General features: G+C 33.6%; 1 protein-coding gene across 3 annotated transcripts in view; it reads left to right on the top strand.

The window, feature by feature from the left end:
• Gbeta13F (guanine nucleotide-binding protein subunit beta-1) overlaps positions 1-13003 on the top strand; it is a 118883-nt gene extending 105880 nt beyond the window's left edge. For all 3 annotated transcript variants that reach the window (XM_067267994.1, XM_067267996.1, XM_067267995.1), the window contains 2 exons: positions 9259-9475; positions 11100-13003. In XM_067267994.1, coding sequence (XP_067124095.1) covers positions 9259-9475; positions 11100-11206 — 324 coding nt within the window. In that variant the 3' untranslated portion in view covers positions 11207-13003. The remainder of the gene's footprint in view (positions 1-9258; positions 9476-11099) is intronic.
• Positions 13004-13309: the final 306 nt, after the last annotated feature.

Below are 13309 nucleotides of genomic sequence, written 5' to 3'. Positions count from 1 at the left end.
AAAACACAAGTGTGAGATAAGCAGGAGGCCAGGGGTTAATCCCTTCTGACCACTTAATCTGCACAGGCTGGTAAAGCCTGATTTCTGCATCTGTTGGATGGCTTAGGAGGGCAAAAAGTGAGTGGGGAGTGCATCAGTACGTGGACAGGAGTCTTTGCGGAAAAAGAGATCGACAGGTTAACAAATAAAACATTTATTGGTTAACTAAGGTTAACATACAAGATCGTTTACAAGACTACCCAATTAAATGCAGTTAAATGCAAATTATACAAAGGGCAGCTGTTAGCTACGTGTAATCCCGTTTCTGGGGAGCGAGAGTTCACAGAGTGCTAACAAACAATACCTCTATGCGAGAATGGATGGTATACACTGTAGTATGGCGGACGTCGACAGTATGGAAGAGTCTGCAACCGTTGAATGTCTTCTCCGACCGGATCCAAGTCTTTTGCATGGAGATCAACTGGCACAAGTAAAGAAATAACTTCCTTGTGCAGATACACCCTGAGCTTCTGGTAGCTCGTGCTTTTATAGCATTAGTGTGGGAAAGCGATTCGTTATTGACAATGACTTGCAATTCTGACAACTAAGTGTCAACTTTTCCACCTAACTGTTGATAGTTGGAGGAGACCTCTGCTCCAATACTCTGCGAGGAGTTTTTCTAAGGGGATGTTTACAACAATTTCGAACAACGAAAAGAAAAGGAATGTTTCCTTTCATTTAAAAATTTCCCTCTAAAATCTGCAGTTTCACACAAGCATTATATAGTGCAATATCCAGCATGTGAAAAACACTTTTTTGTACCATTTCACCATTTTTCTCATGCACAGATAATTGTGTATCACTCCATTACACATCAATTCCACCCATATTTTGATTATATTCTAAAACACAATTCAGCTTCATTATTATAATTTACAACTTTCTAAAGTAAGTTAGATGATTACTATATCTCTTGATCTGTTACGTTTACCAGAAACTGAGAATTCGTTATTACTCATCACACTTAGAATTGTCACATCCCTCTTATCTTTCTAACAAAACACAGACAAACCATCTTTTTGACAGGTCATAAATTCACCTTCCTTCAATTTAAAATCAGGAAAATTGTATGGCATTCCAATTTGATTTGTGTTTACAGTTCCACATACATATGTTTGTTTATCCAGAAGCGTTGTAGTTAATGTTGGTGAGGTGAAAAACCTGTCTAAAAAAACCTTGTAATTCTTACTGAGAAATAGTTCTAATAAGGTAAGCACAACTTTCTCACTATGCCTACCTTCAAAATTTCCATATTCTGTCATAGCTCCCGTGTAAACTAAAATTTCCTAAACATATCCTGTTTGTGACTTGCAAATTTTGAAGTTTTTTACTCCAAAACGAGCACGCTTGCTCGGTATATATTGTCGAAATTCCAGTCTGCCTTTCCATAACATAAGACTTTCGTCTACATGCACATTTTCATCTGGGATGTAAGCATATTTGAACCTGTGGTAAGAATTATCAATAACACTGCATAATTTATGCAGTTTATCATCACAACCTGAGGCTTGATTATTATCTGTAAAGTGCAAACTTGACAATAAAAACAGAATGCGGTTTTTTGACATTGTACTTGAAAAAAATGGTGTAGAAAAAACATCTTCCTTTGTAAAGTGCGTGGCACTTAGGCATGGTTTTCTAATGATACTTGTGACCATAATAAGTCCTGTGAATTCTCTAATTTCTGGATTTGTTGTTGGTTTCCAGTTTTTTATATGACTATTTTCCTGTAAATTGTCACATTTCATCAAATTATCAGCATACCTGTTCGTTTCTTCGACGATCTTGTCCACAAGTTCATCATCAAAAAATACACTAAAGCAGTCAAATGTAGCATCACTCTAAATTACACTGGATTCCTGCTTGTCCTGTGAAACTGTTGACTTGTGGTCTTGTAAAGTTCATATGGATCCAATCATCATCACTACTAAAATGCGGACATTTTGCACTATTATTTCCATGAGCACAACTACGTGATCGGTCTCTGTATCCACTTGTAGTTGGTATTTCGTGATCAATATCACTACTACCATACAGTTTCATTTTGTATATATTCATTGTTACTGTCAGATAATTCAGACTCATCCAAACCTAAATTAAATAAATATTTGATCATTTCTGACCTATTAAGAGTGCTATTTTTCCCAGCTGTTGCCATGTCAAAACAGAGTCTAACTAACTGTCTACTTTCCTTTGTTATTTTTTCTGAACAACAACTCCTATTGTTTTAATATCCTGCTGTGCAAAAACTAGATAACATAATGATTCTTTTGATATGAGTCACTAATTTCAGATTTCCATACAAGTAGCAACATGTGAAAAAAACATAAAAAAAACATTCCTAAACAGAAATAAGATATCTCGGGTCCAATGCTCCAGGTCAGAGATCATGACTCTGAGATATGTCTGGAATAACACAGGACAGGTTAAAACCAATAAGAAAGATTCCTTTAAAAAAACTTATGTAAAAATGAAGGATGATGTTTATTATGAGGAACATTTCATAATAAACGTCAATTTAATAATTTGGCACAAATCATCAATCTGATAGATGGTACATTTCAGGAACAAGTAAAAGAATGTGATTGGACATAAAAAAAAAGTAAGACTGGCTCACAAAACCTCAAGATATAACTTCAGGTTCTATAGAATTTATAGTTATAAAGCATAAAAACATCTCAGAATATTTAATAAACATAATACTCTTACTTCTTAGTAAAGGAATTAAAGATATATGAAGGAAAACAATATATTAGTACAGTGGGTGATCGGTTAACAAACAGTTCGGATAGTGAACAAATCGGATAACAAACACTTTCGCAAAAGATTTTTATGATCAAACAACAAACACGTGTTCAGATAATGAATACTTCACTAAACAAACATAAAAAGAAGCAACAGGAAATAACGAATACCGATTGATTTTCCCTTGTCTTCAGGTAACAATTTGAAACCTTTTGGAGCACAGGAGACATCAACATCGACACTCAACCCGACACTGATCAGATAGTGTTTCCTCGAACTTTGAAACACTCCATTGTAATTCCAGCTTTTTGTTTATTTTTCTGTCAAATAATTTTTTATAATCTTCGCAAGACTGTCAGGCACTTGCTAAGTTTTGTGTCGGTTTTTATTTTCTAAAAGTGAGAGTTTAACTGTCCTATTGGATATTTCTTAATGTTTTAACATCAAAATTTTGAATTTCATTTGGGCATCATATTTACATAATTCTTTCATGCACTAGTTGATTTCTGTTCTCTGAATTTTTGTGAGTGCTTTGCTGATCTTTCGTTTCAAAAAGAAATTGTTAATATTATGGAGTTTAAAAAGAGTGGAGTGTCAAGAACTGTGCACACCATAGAAACCAAGCAAGAGATAATAGTCAAAGTAGAGAGTGGGAAGATGACTGTTGTTGCTAGGCAGTATGGCTTGAACAGGTCTGCAGTAGGCACAATCTTAGCTAAGAAAGAAATAATCAAGAAGACTCAAGGCACTAAAGGAGTAACAAAAACTACATCTGAGAAACAAAGATGTTCCATCCATGAAAAAATGGAGAGATTGCTTTTAATTTGGATAAAAGAAAGGGAAATGAAGAGATGTAACTAGTATGACTATCATTCAAGAGAAAACTAGAGAAATTTTTGAAGAACTGAAGAAGCAAACTCCACATTCGTCAAATGAAGAGAGAGAATTCAAAGTACTGTAAAGTACTTAATTTTAGTATCTTAGGAAACCGACTATAATTACGGTCGGTGAAACTTCCGTTAACCTAACGGGTACTTTACGCGGATTCGAGATTAGTTTGCCAGGCCTGGGCTTTTAAGCGTGCACCGAAAGATTAGTAATAATAACGATAAATATCAAGTCAGATCAAAAGTTCAAATATATTTAATTAGCAACTAGAACGTACTACATATAAATGTCAATAATCCAAACAAAATTTATTAACGAAAATCAACAAGTCAACCCGACAATAAACTCAGCTACTTAGCTTAACTTAATAGTAATTTCCCCTTTGAAATTCGACAATCAAATACTTAGAAACTATGAACAAAATCTCTTACTAATTAAACGTCTATCCGTCACCTCACTATACGAAGAAACTATTTCTTCAATACTTTCGATATCGTCAATCGAACTCCTCTTTAACACCTTGGATCGTCCAATTATCAATCTGGACTTCTATCAGAAAATACTTCGCTTTCGAATCTACCTCGCTCTCACAGTCTCCTCGATTTGGAATTCACCTTGGTTTGGAAATCACCTCTCCTTCGGTTAACGTACGGGTTTTATACTGTGAGGTGACGTCACACTTGAGCTGGGTTACTCCTCTTATTTACATACTTAGTTGCTAACATTAACTTTGTTCTGGCAGCTTTAAGTTTCCGACAAAGCTTATAAACCGTTTACAAAATATTTATCATAATTTTCTGGGATGTTTAAGACGGTTTATCAAGTATTTCTCTACTAGTGATTGTAGGGACTCCCCCCCCCATTTTTTTTCTGCGGACTGTTACTTCCGTTGGGCAGCGCAAGTGCACAAGATGTTTCCTATGGCACTTATTTCTCCGTGAGTTGTTTTTTCTTCATTTTTCATTAATAACAAGAGAGTGGTGGGGAACCTTTGTTCTAAATAAACATAAACCCAAAACAAAAAGATAATAAAACGGAAATAATAATAAAATAAAAAATAAGGTTCGGACTCGGTTCCTTACAGTACCACTGGATGGTTTGCAAAGTTTAGAAGGAGAACTGGCATTAAACATGTAATTAATGATGAGTCTGCTAGTGCAGATAAAGAAGCAGAGAAGTTCTGTCTCAAATTTGAAGAATTCATTAAAAAGAAGGATATTGTCCACAACAAATTTTCAATTGTGATGAAACTGGTTTATTTTGGAAGCACATGCCAAACCATATCTATGTCACGAAAGACAAGAAAAATATTCCTGGGCATAAACCCATGAAAGACTGATTGACATTACTTTTGGGAGCTAATACTAGCAGTGATATGAAGCTTATCCCGCTTCTTGTCTATCACTCTGAGAACCCTAGAGCATTCAAAAAACATTCCGTAATTAAAGAAAGACTGCCAGTGATGTGGAGATTGAATAAAAGGGCATGGGTCACACAAACTCTTTTCAAAGAATAGCTGTTTGAAATTTGTGCTCCGAGCATCAAGGATTACCTTCAGACCAATGAATTGCCATTAAAAGCACTGTTGCTATTGGACAATGCACCAGGACACCCAAAATACCTTAAAGATAATTTGCTGGAAGACTTTCCTTGGCTGACAGTTCAGTTTCTGCCTCCAAATACCATTTCGTTGATTCAACCAATGGATCAAGAGGTTATTGCGAAAAAGGTTTTAAAAAATTGTACGTTCGAGCACTGTTTCATTGGTGTTTTGAAACATGCCAGTTCTCCTCAACAATGACATTAAAAACGTTTTGAAAAGAAAAATTTGATATTCTTGAAGCTACATTACTCATTCAAAAGCTATGGACAGAAGTCACTCAACAACAGTTGAATTCTGTTTGGTGAAAACTGTGTCTCTCTTGCATTCAGGGAGACAGTTGATGTCCTTGAAATTATGGATGAAATTGTGACAACTGATAGAGATCTAGAATTAGAGGTGAATGAAGATGACAGAAGAGCTCATAATGGAATTTGAAACTGATCTGATGACAGACGAACGCCAAGAAACTCAGCGAGATGTTTTCTTCTGATAAAGAGCATCATTGCCAACATCTGCTATTACAGATGTTTTGATGAAGTGGGAGGATGTCAAAACAACGATCTTAGAATGGCATCCAAACCAGGTTGAGGTTAATAGGCTTAAGGATTGCTACAATTCCAAGCTATTAATTACTTCTGAAAAATCCAGGAGAGAGAAGCAATTGACATTAGACAGATTCTTTAACCCCCACAAATGGAAAAAACACGACTAATAAAAATGCAAGACTGTGTATGTATGTATCTTTATTATTATATATAAATAAACATACTAAGAAAGTATATATATATATATTTTGGGGGGTCTCCAGAACAAATTAATCAAATTCCCATAAAAATGTATAGTAAATCGAGAATCAGTTAACGAACAATTCAGATAGCAAACAAAATCGTGGAATGGATTATTCTTGTTAACTGATCACCCCCTGTATTTGGTATTTATAACAATTTCTTACAATTACTTCAAGAAACTATATTAATTTGTTACTTTTTAGTTACAGACATAATTAATTTTTTATTTAGATGAATTCATCACATGTTGAGAAATATGATTATTGAAAATATTATCACCTACTCAGACTCAGCTTCTTAATGAATATACTAGATACATCCAATACACCTTATTGCTGAGAACAGATATTTATTACCTAAAACTAACGTTTTCGGCCCAATTTATGGGCCATCTTCAGGTTACAGTTGTTCGACTCTAATGCAAAATCGAACATACATTTAAATTAAACTAATAGAACAAGCATATCACAAAATAATAAATAACAAAAATCAAAATAACATGAAAAATGAAAATAAAATAAAATAAAATACTGTGACTGGCCGTAAATCTTAAGGAACAATTCCTTATGCATTAACCCAGACACCTACTGAGTCACGGCAGACGCATTATTACGTGTGTTACTTCTTACTATGTACTTCCAGGATGACGGTAACCCCGTCGCATCCTTATAATTTAAACATCTGTCAGCCAAACTCGCTCTGTAGATTTCGCATTTCTCAGTTATGGATGACAGCGTTGGCGAGCGTACTTTCGCAAGAATTTTGGCATCCTCCCATTCAACAACCGAACCATCCGCTTGCGCCATTTTGGATAATGCTGTTGCACACCTGTTTTTTGCGACATCGTACCGGTGCTCCTTTATCCTCACTCCAAGGTTTCTATTAGTGACACCTAACGTAGTCCTTATCGATTCCCAACTGGTCATTTTTGTAGGGAATTGCATATACTCCTGCCTGCTCTTTATCATCAATTCTTTCTTTGTCGTTTCTAATCAACCTATACACTGTGGGGGCCCTTTTGCATATTATACTGGCGTTTTTGTGTTTCGCTATTTGCTTCATAATCGGGAAGAGACATTTATTATACGTAAACTTTGTGAAGTTACCCCCAGCCTCCGGTTTCTTCTTAGAGTTGCTCCTAGGCCTTACGTACGCCGCTATTAAACGCTCTATAGTTCTTGTTCCAAACCCTAACTCCTTTGCTACCTTTTTGATTCCACCCAGCTCATTCATCGTGTCCATTACATCTGAGCAATACAAAAACGCTCTTCTGATTAGGGCCCTAAATGCGGATAATTTATAAATCGTTGGGTCATTGGAATTTGCCGGAATATACATTGGATCATGTGTGGGCTTGATGTACACCTTCGTGCATAAAGCTCCATTCTTAAATTAAATGCCAACGTCAACAACGTTACCTCATGTTTTGAGGAGTTAGTGAACCTGTTATGTGGGTTGCACCCAAAAGCATACAAGCACAGAAAAGATTTAGAGATAATGGTTGATCTAATATGCTTTCAGTCATTTTTCAGTTTCCAAGGTAAAGTTTATAAGCAGTTAAGAGGGGTCCCAATGGGCAGCCCAATGTCTGGCCTGCTCTGTGAATTGGTGGTGAGAAAGATAGAAAGCATGACACTTTTCAACTATGATGAATATATAATCATGTACAAAAGATATGTAGATGATGATCTAATTATTTGGAAGAATGACGCAATGATACAACAATTCTTAGACCAAGTGAACTCTAACCAACATGGCTTAAAACTTAACCTTGAGCAAGTTAGTAGCAAGGAGCTACACTTCTTGGACGTTGGCATTGAATTTAAGAATGGAGCTTTATGCACGAAGGTGTACATCAAGCCCACACATGATCCAATGTATATTCCGGCAAATTCCAATGACCCAACGATTTATAAATTATCCGCATTTAGGGCCCTAATCAGAAGAGCGTTTTTGTATTGCTCAGATGTAATGGACACGATGAATGAGCTGGGTGGAATCAAAAAGGTAGCAAAGGAGTTAGGGTTTGGAACAAGAACTATAGAGCGTTTAATAGCGGCGTACGTAAGGCCTAGGAGCAACTCTAAGAAGAAACCGGAGGCTGGGGGTAACTTCACAAAGTTTACGTATAATAAATGTCTCTTCCCGATTATGAAGCAAATAGCGAAACACAAAAACGCCAGTATAATATGCAAAAGGGCCCCCACAGTGTATAGGTTGATTAGAAACGACAAAGAAAGAATTGATGATAAAGAGCAGGCAGGAGTATATGCAATTCCCTACAAAAATGACCAGTTGGGAATCGATAAGGACTACGTTAGGTGTCACTAATAGAAACCTTGGAGTGAGGATAAAGGAGCACCGGTACGATGTCGCAAAAAACAGGTGTGCAACAGCATTATCCAAAATGGCGCAAGCGGATGGTTCGGTTGTTGAATGGGAGGATGCCAAAATTCTTGCGAAAGTACGCTCGCCAACGCTGTCATCCATAACTGAGAAATGCGAAATCTACAGAGCGAGTTTGGCTGACAGATGTTTAAATTATAAGGATGCGACGGGGTTACCGTCATCCTGGAAGTACATAGTAAGAAGTAACACACGTAATAATGCGTCTGCCGTGACTCAGTAGGTGTCTGGGTTAATGCATAAGGAATTGTTCCTTAAGATTTACGGCCAGTCACAGTATTTTATTTTATTTTATTTTCATTTTTCATGTTATTTTGATTTTTGTTATTTATTATTTTGTGATATGCTTGTTCTATTAGTTTAATTTAAATGTATGTTCGATTTTGCATTAGAGTCGAACAACTGTAACCTGAAGATGGCCCATAAATTGGGCCGAAAACGTTAGTTTTAGGTAATAAATATCTGTTCTCAGCAATAAGGTGTATTGGATGTACTGTATCTAGAAAATATTATCAATATAATCTTAATATATTTAAAACTTTGACTTTGTGTAAGGCAGATTGTAGAATAAAATATGAATCACACAAACGTAATGTGTATATCACTGTTGAAATGGAAAGAGGAAATAGACATTTTGTGTGTGTGTGTGATGTAAAGTGGCAAAATTGATTTTAAAATTTATGTGAACTACACATTTAACACTTACTTTCTATTAGCAAGTGTGCAGTGTATTATGAAAGATGATGGAATGTATTTTATAGATTTAAAATATATTACGTTTATTTCTAGTTTTTTCCAAATGGCTATGCCTTCGCAACTGGTTCAGATGATGCAACATGCCGTTTATTTGATATACGAGCTGACCAAGAACTAGGGATGTACTCCCACGATAACATTATCTGTGGCATCACATCAGTAGCATTTTCAAAAAGTGGTAGGCTTCTTCTTGCTGGATATGATGATTTTAATTGTAACGTCTGGGATTCTATGAAAGCTGAAAGAGCAGGTATGTGATTTAATTATTTTTTAAATAATAAGTATTTTTTTTAATGATGAAATGTAAGAGAGTGAAGTTTTATTAAGAAATTGTACTCATGATGTTTGGAAATAATTTAATCTGAATATTTTCATAATTGTGTTTTGTGAATTCATGATAATCATCTTAAAAATGGAAATTTGAGGGTAATTCTTTATTTAAATTAGTATCAATTACTTTGTTTCTTATAATTGGAAAAAAAAATTTATTATAAAGTAGCTTTACAGCCTTTGTTGTTGGTGATATTTAAATAAGAATTGCAGAAGCAAATCACTTACAAAAATTATTTTGGAAATGTCATAAAACAAGTTTGGACTAGTAGAGAGATGTAAGATAGAGTTAAAAAAAAGTTGTAGGAGGACTGAGGACTGAAGTATTTACTATAAATGTAGTTAATTGTAAATTAATGAAGCTTTTTAGTATATAGAAAGTTTTAGCTGTTAAGATAAATTAAGAATAGTACAAGAATGAATCAAAGAATATTGATAAATTATACATTCTGATACATAGTTTTGAAATACAAATAGTTTTTGTCAGAAAAATGTTCCAAAAATAATTTTTAAATATTTTTTTACAATGTTTGTGTTAATCATAAATGTTGTAAATGAAATTTTTTGAGAAAATAATTTGTAACTGTAAACATATTGTACAGGCATTAGTTTCAACTGCTTTTATGTTTAATATCCAGGTATTTAAGTGTTATGTTCAACATGTCTAGGACAGCGGTGAAAAATCTTTGCTATTCTGCTTTGACTCAATCTGTTTTTAGAATGGCACATGTCTCAGCCATTAATTCTTAGTATCTGGCCATAACCAGTATAAGGCTGATTTCATATTATGGCCAACCTGACTGATAGAAAAAAACCATTCACATTGAATATGATCATGTCAGTGACCAATTTGTTATGACTAGTTGGAACACATGTTAGAAATCAAAACACTGGTCAATCAATTTAAGGTTTTCCAATTTTTTAAAATATCTTAGTAATGTGCCTGATTAAAATTTGCAGATATGATCTTACTTTGTTTATAAATTCATCTGAAAAGTCTAAATTTTGCCATCTTTTCTCATTTACATCAATAATGTTTTTTTATATTGAAGTCATATGTATTCTTATATAAAATTTAAGCAGTTCTGGAAGAAACAGGGTACAAGGGAAAATTTTTAAAAATTATAATTTATATATAAAGTAAAATTATATTTGATTAATTTAATAGTTTTCATATATCTAAAGTCTGATTGGTTGTAGTTTAGAAGCTCTCATTGGCTGAGCTCACTGACTGTTCCAACCTGAGTTAGATATTTAACTTTTTAAATCAGTCTAACTGGTACTACTAGTTTCCCTCTGACTACTGTTGTCATGGCAACACAACTAGGAGTTGGTCCAGTTGTTTATACTGTGAAATCTGTCTAACTCTAATGTTGAGTGTTTTCTTAGTATTCATTTAGATGATTAAATTATCATTAATATTCGTACTACTAAAGAGATGTTTTTTAATGTCAGAGTGAATATTTTTTTATGATACTCATATATACACAGTTGAATTTCTCAAAATGTATTCTGATATTTTTGATATAATTTTTTTTTTAAAGGAGTATTAGCTGGTCATGATAATAGAGTGAGTTGCTTGGGAGTCACAGAAGATGGAATGGCTGTAGCTACAGGATCTTGGGATAGCTTCTTAAAGATATGGAATTGAAATGGACGTCTTGAGCACCTGCCACCATTTTGCCAGATTGCTCTGCACACCAAATGGATAATTGGAGTTTTGAAGATTAACTGGTGACACAGGACCAATGCTTGTTCTTTATTTTCTTTGCTTTGCTTTTTTGCAACTTCTTTTTACAAAAAACAAAGAACTTTATTTACTTTCACCAGAAACAATTATATTGATTCTGGCAGCTGAATATCTCAATGCATCAACAATTTGCCTTATGTCTAAACCATGTAACTACTTATTACAAGCATTTAATATCAAAAATTAAAAATTTTGCCAGTGTGTGCCTGGCTAAACATGTCTGACTGCCTGTAAAAAAACAAAAGTTATCTTCCTATTTCTAGTCATATAAGAACAGATTTCCGTTTGTTATAAATTATATCAAATACAGAAAATGTAATTGAACAAAACTAAAATTTGAATTACAATAGAAACACTATCTAGTTGATCAAAAGAAAAATTAAAATATCTATATTATTGTAAAGGAAAAAACATTACAATTTACAAGGGGATATATTTGTTGAATTGGTCAAAAATAAGAACAAACTTATTTCTTACCTATCTTGGTCAGGAGGAAAAACAAAAGAAATACGGCTTTCACATAAGGCGTCACATTGAATTTTTAAAATGATTTGTAAAGAATTTTGCCCATATCTTTCCCGCTTTGTCACAACTATAAATTACATAGTCCTTACCACTTTCGAAATTCATAAGAATATGGATTTAAAAATCTATGATGAATTTGTGTAAATAATGTTGTAATTATGTAAGCAGTTACTGAAAAAAAATATATATATCAAAATGTTCTTATCTTTAGTTACCATTTTGTGCAAAAGTTACATAAAACATTTAAATTTTGGGACCATAGATGAATTTCAAAGATTTTTTTTAAATTTATTTTTTAGTATTATCTTGATGCATCCTATTAAAATAATTCAGACATATGACTTTTTTCCAAAATTAAATTGCACTCTCTCTTATTTTGATTGCCAACTGCTCTTAAAGTCATATGCTTTATTATTTTATGGATTTCAAGCTGTTTGGAACTAATATGATAGGAAAGAGAACATCTTAAGTGTAAATTTATAATTTTCTTGGGGCAAACATTTTTGGAAACAACTTTACCGAATTCAGTTCTGTCTTCTACACGAATATCATCCCAAAATGTGCTACACTAAAAACAACAAAAAACTTTCAAACCAAAGTTGCACATTTTCTCTTTTGTCTGTCACTTTTATGTGTTATTTGCATTTCATAATGTGGCAGATGATTTCAAATGTTTGTAGAACTGGTATTATTGTGTGTGTAGATACTAGAGCAAATGAGAAAATTATCCGAAAAATTGTTTCTGAAGAAAGTCATTTGCATTTCTGTATATTGTACCATTTTTAAAAAGAAAAAACAAAAAAAAAACAGAAAAGAAAAAAGTAGCCTTGGCTTTAAAGCGCCTCGCTACGAATTTCTACATTTCTATTATTCATGCATTCCTTGAGGGAAAAGTGTGCTCTATCGACCCGACAGTGTATCGAATTTATCACCAGTCAGTCTCGACGTTCAGTGATTCGGAACATTCATTTTCACTAAGTGGATCGTGCTTTACACTGTTGAGTATACAAAAAAACAAAGTGTAGTAGGCTGCATCAGGCCTATGCCAATAATGATAGTCATAAGGTTTTATTGTGGAAAAGCTGATACCTAATGTAACTCCAAGTCTTTGTTAGTGAACTGCCTTTGTGTAATTTATCTTGTCTAATAAATTTGTTTCCCAAATCTGAGAAATTGTAATATTGTGTATTATATATTTGACATAGATGATAGAATTTTCTTGCATTGTGTGTCTGCACTTGCACTTTTGTTTAATAAAATTTATTTGAAAAGTTTGTTTTTGATTTCAGTTATATTAGTAATAACATTAGTACAGATAATTCATAGTACTTCTTATTTCTTATTACACATGTAATTTATAAAATATTTAGCATACGAAGTTTGAAGTTTGCTCTGATTGTTTTCCTTTATATTAATAATAATACTCTGCCTTCTTTCTTTTCTTACCAAAGAAGGAAATTTTTTATAAACTGTAAACTC

This window comes from Centruroides vittatus, unplaced genomic scaffold, assembly GCF_030686945.1.
Source record: "Centruroides vittatus isolate TY-2023 unplaced genomic scaffold, ASM3068694v2 contig_3127, whole genome shotgun sequence".
NCBI classification, from domain to species: domain Eukaryota; kingdom Metazoa; phylum Arthropoda; class Arachnida; order Scorpiones; family Buthidae; genus Centruroides; species Centruroides vittatus.
The sequence above is the reverse complement of the archived record's forward strand: the minus strand, read 5'-3'. Positions and strand labels throughout refer to the sequence as shown.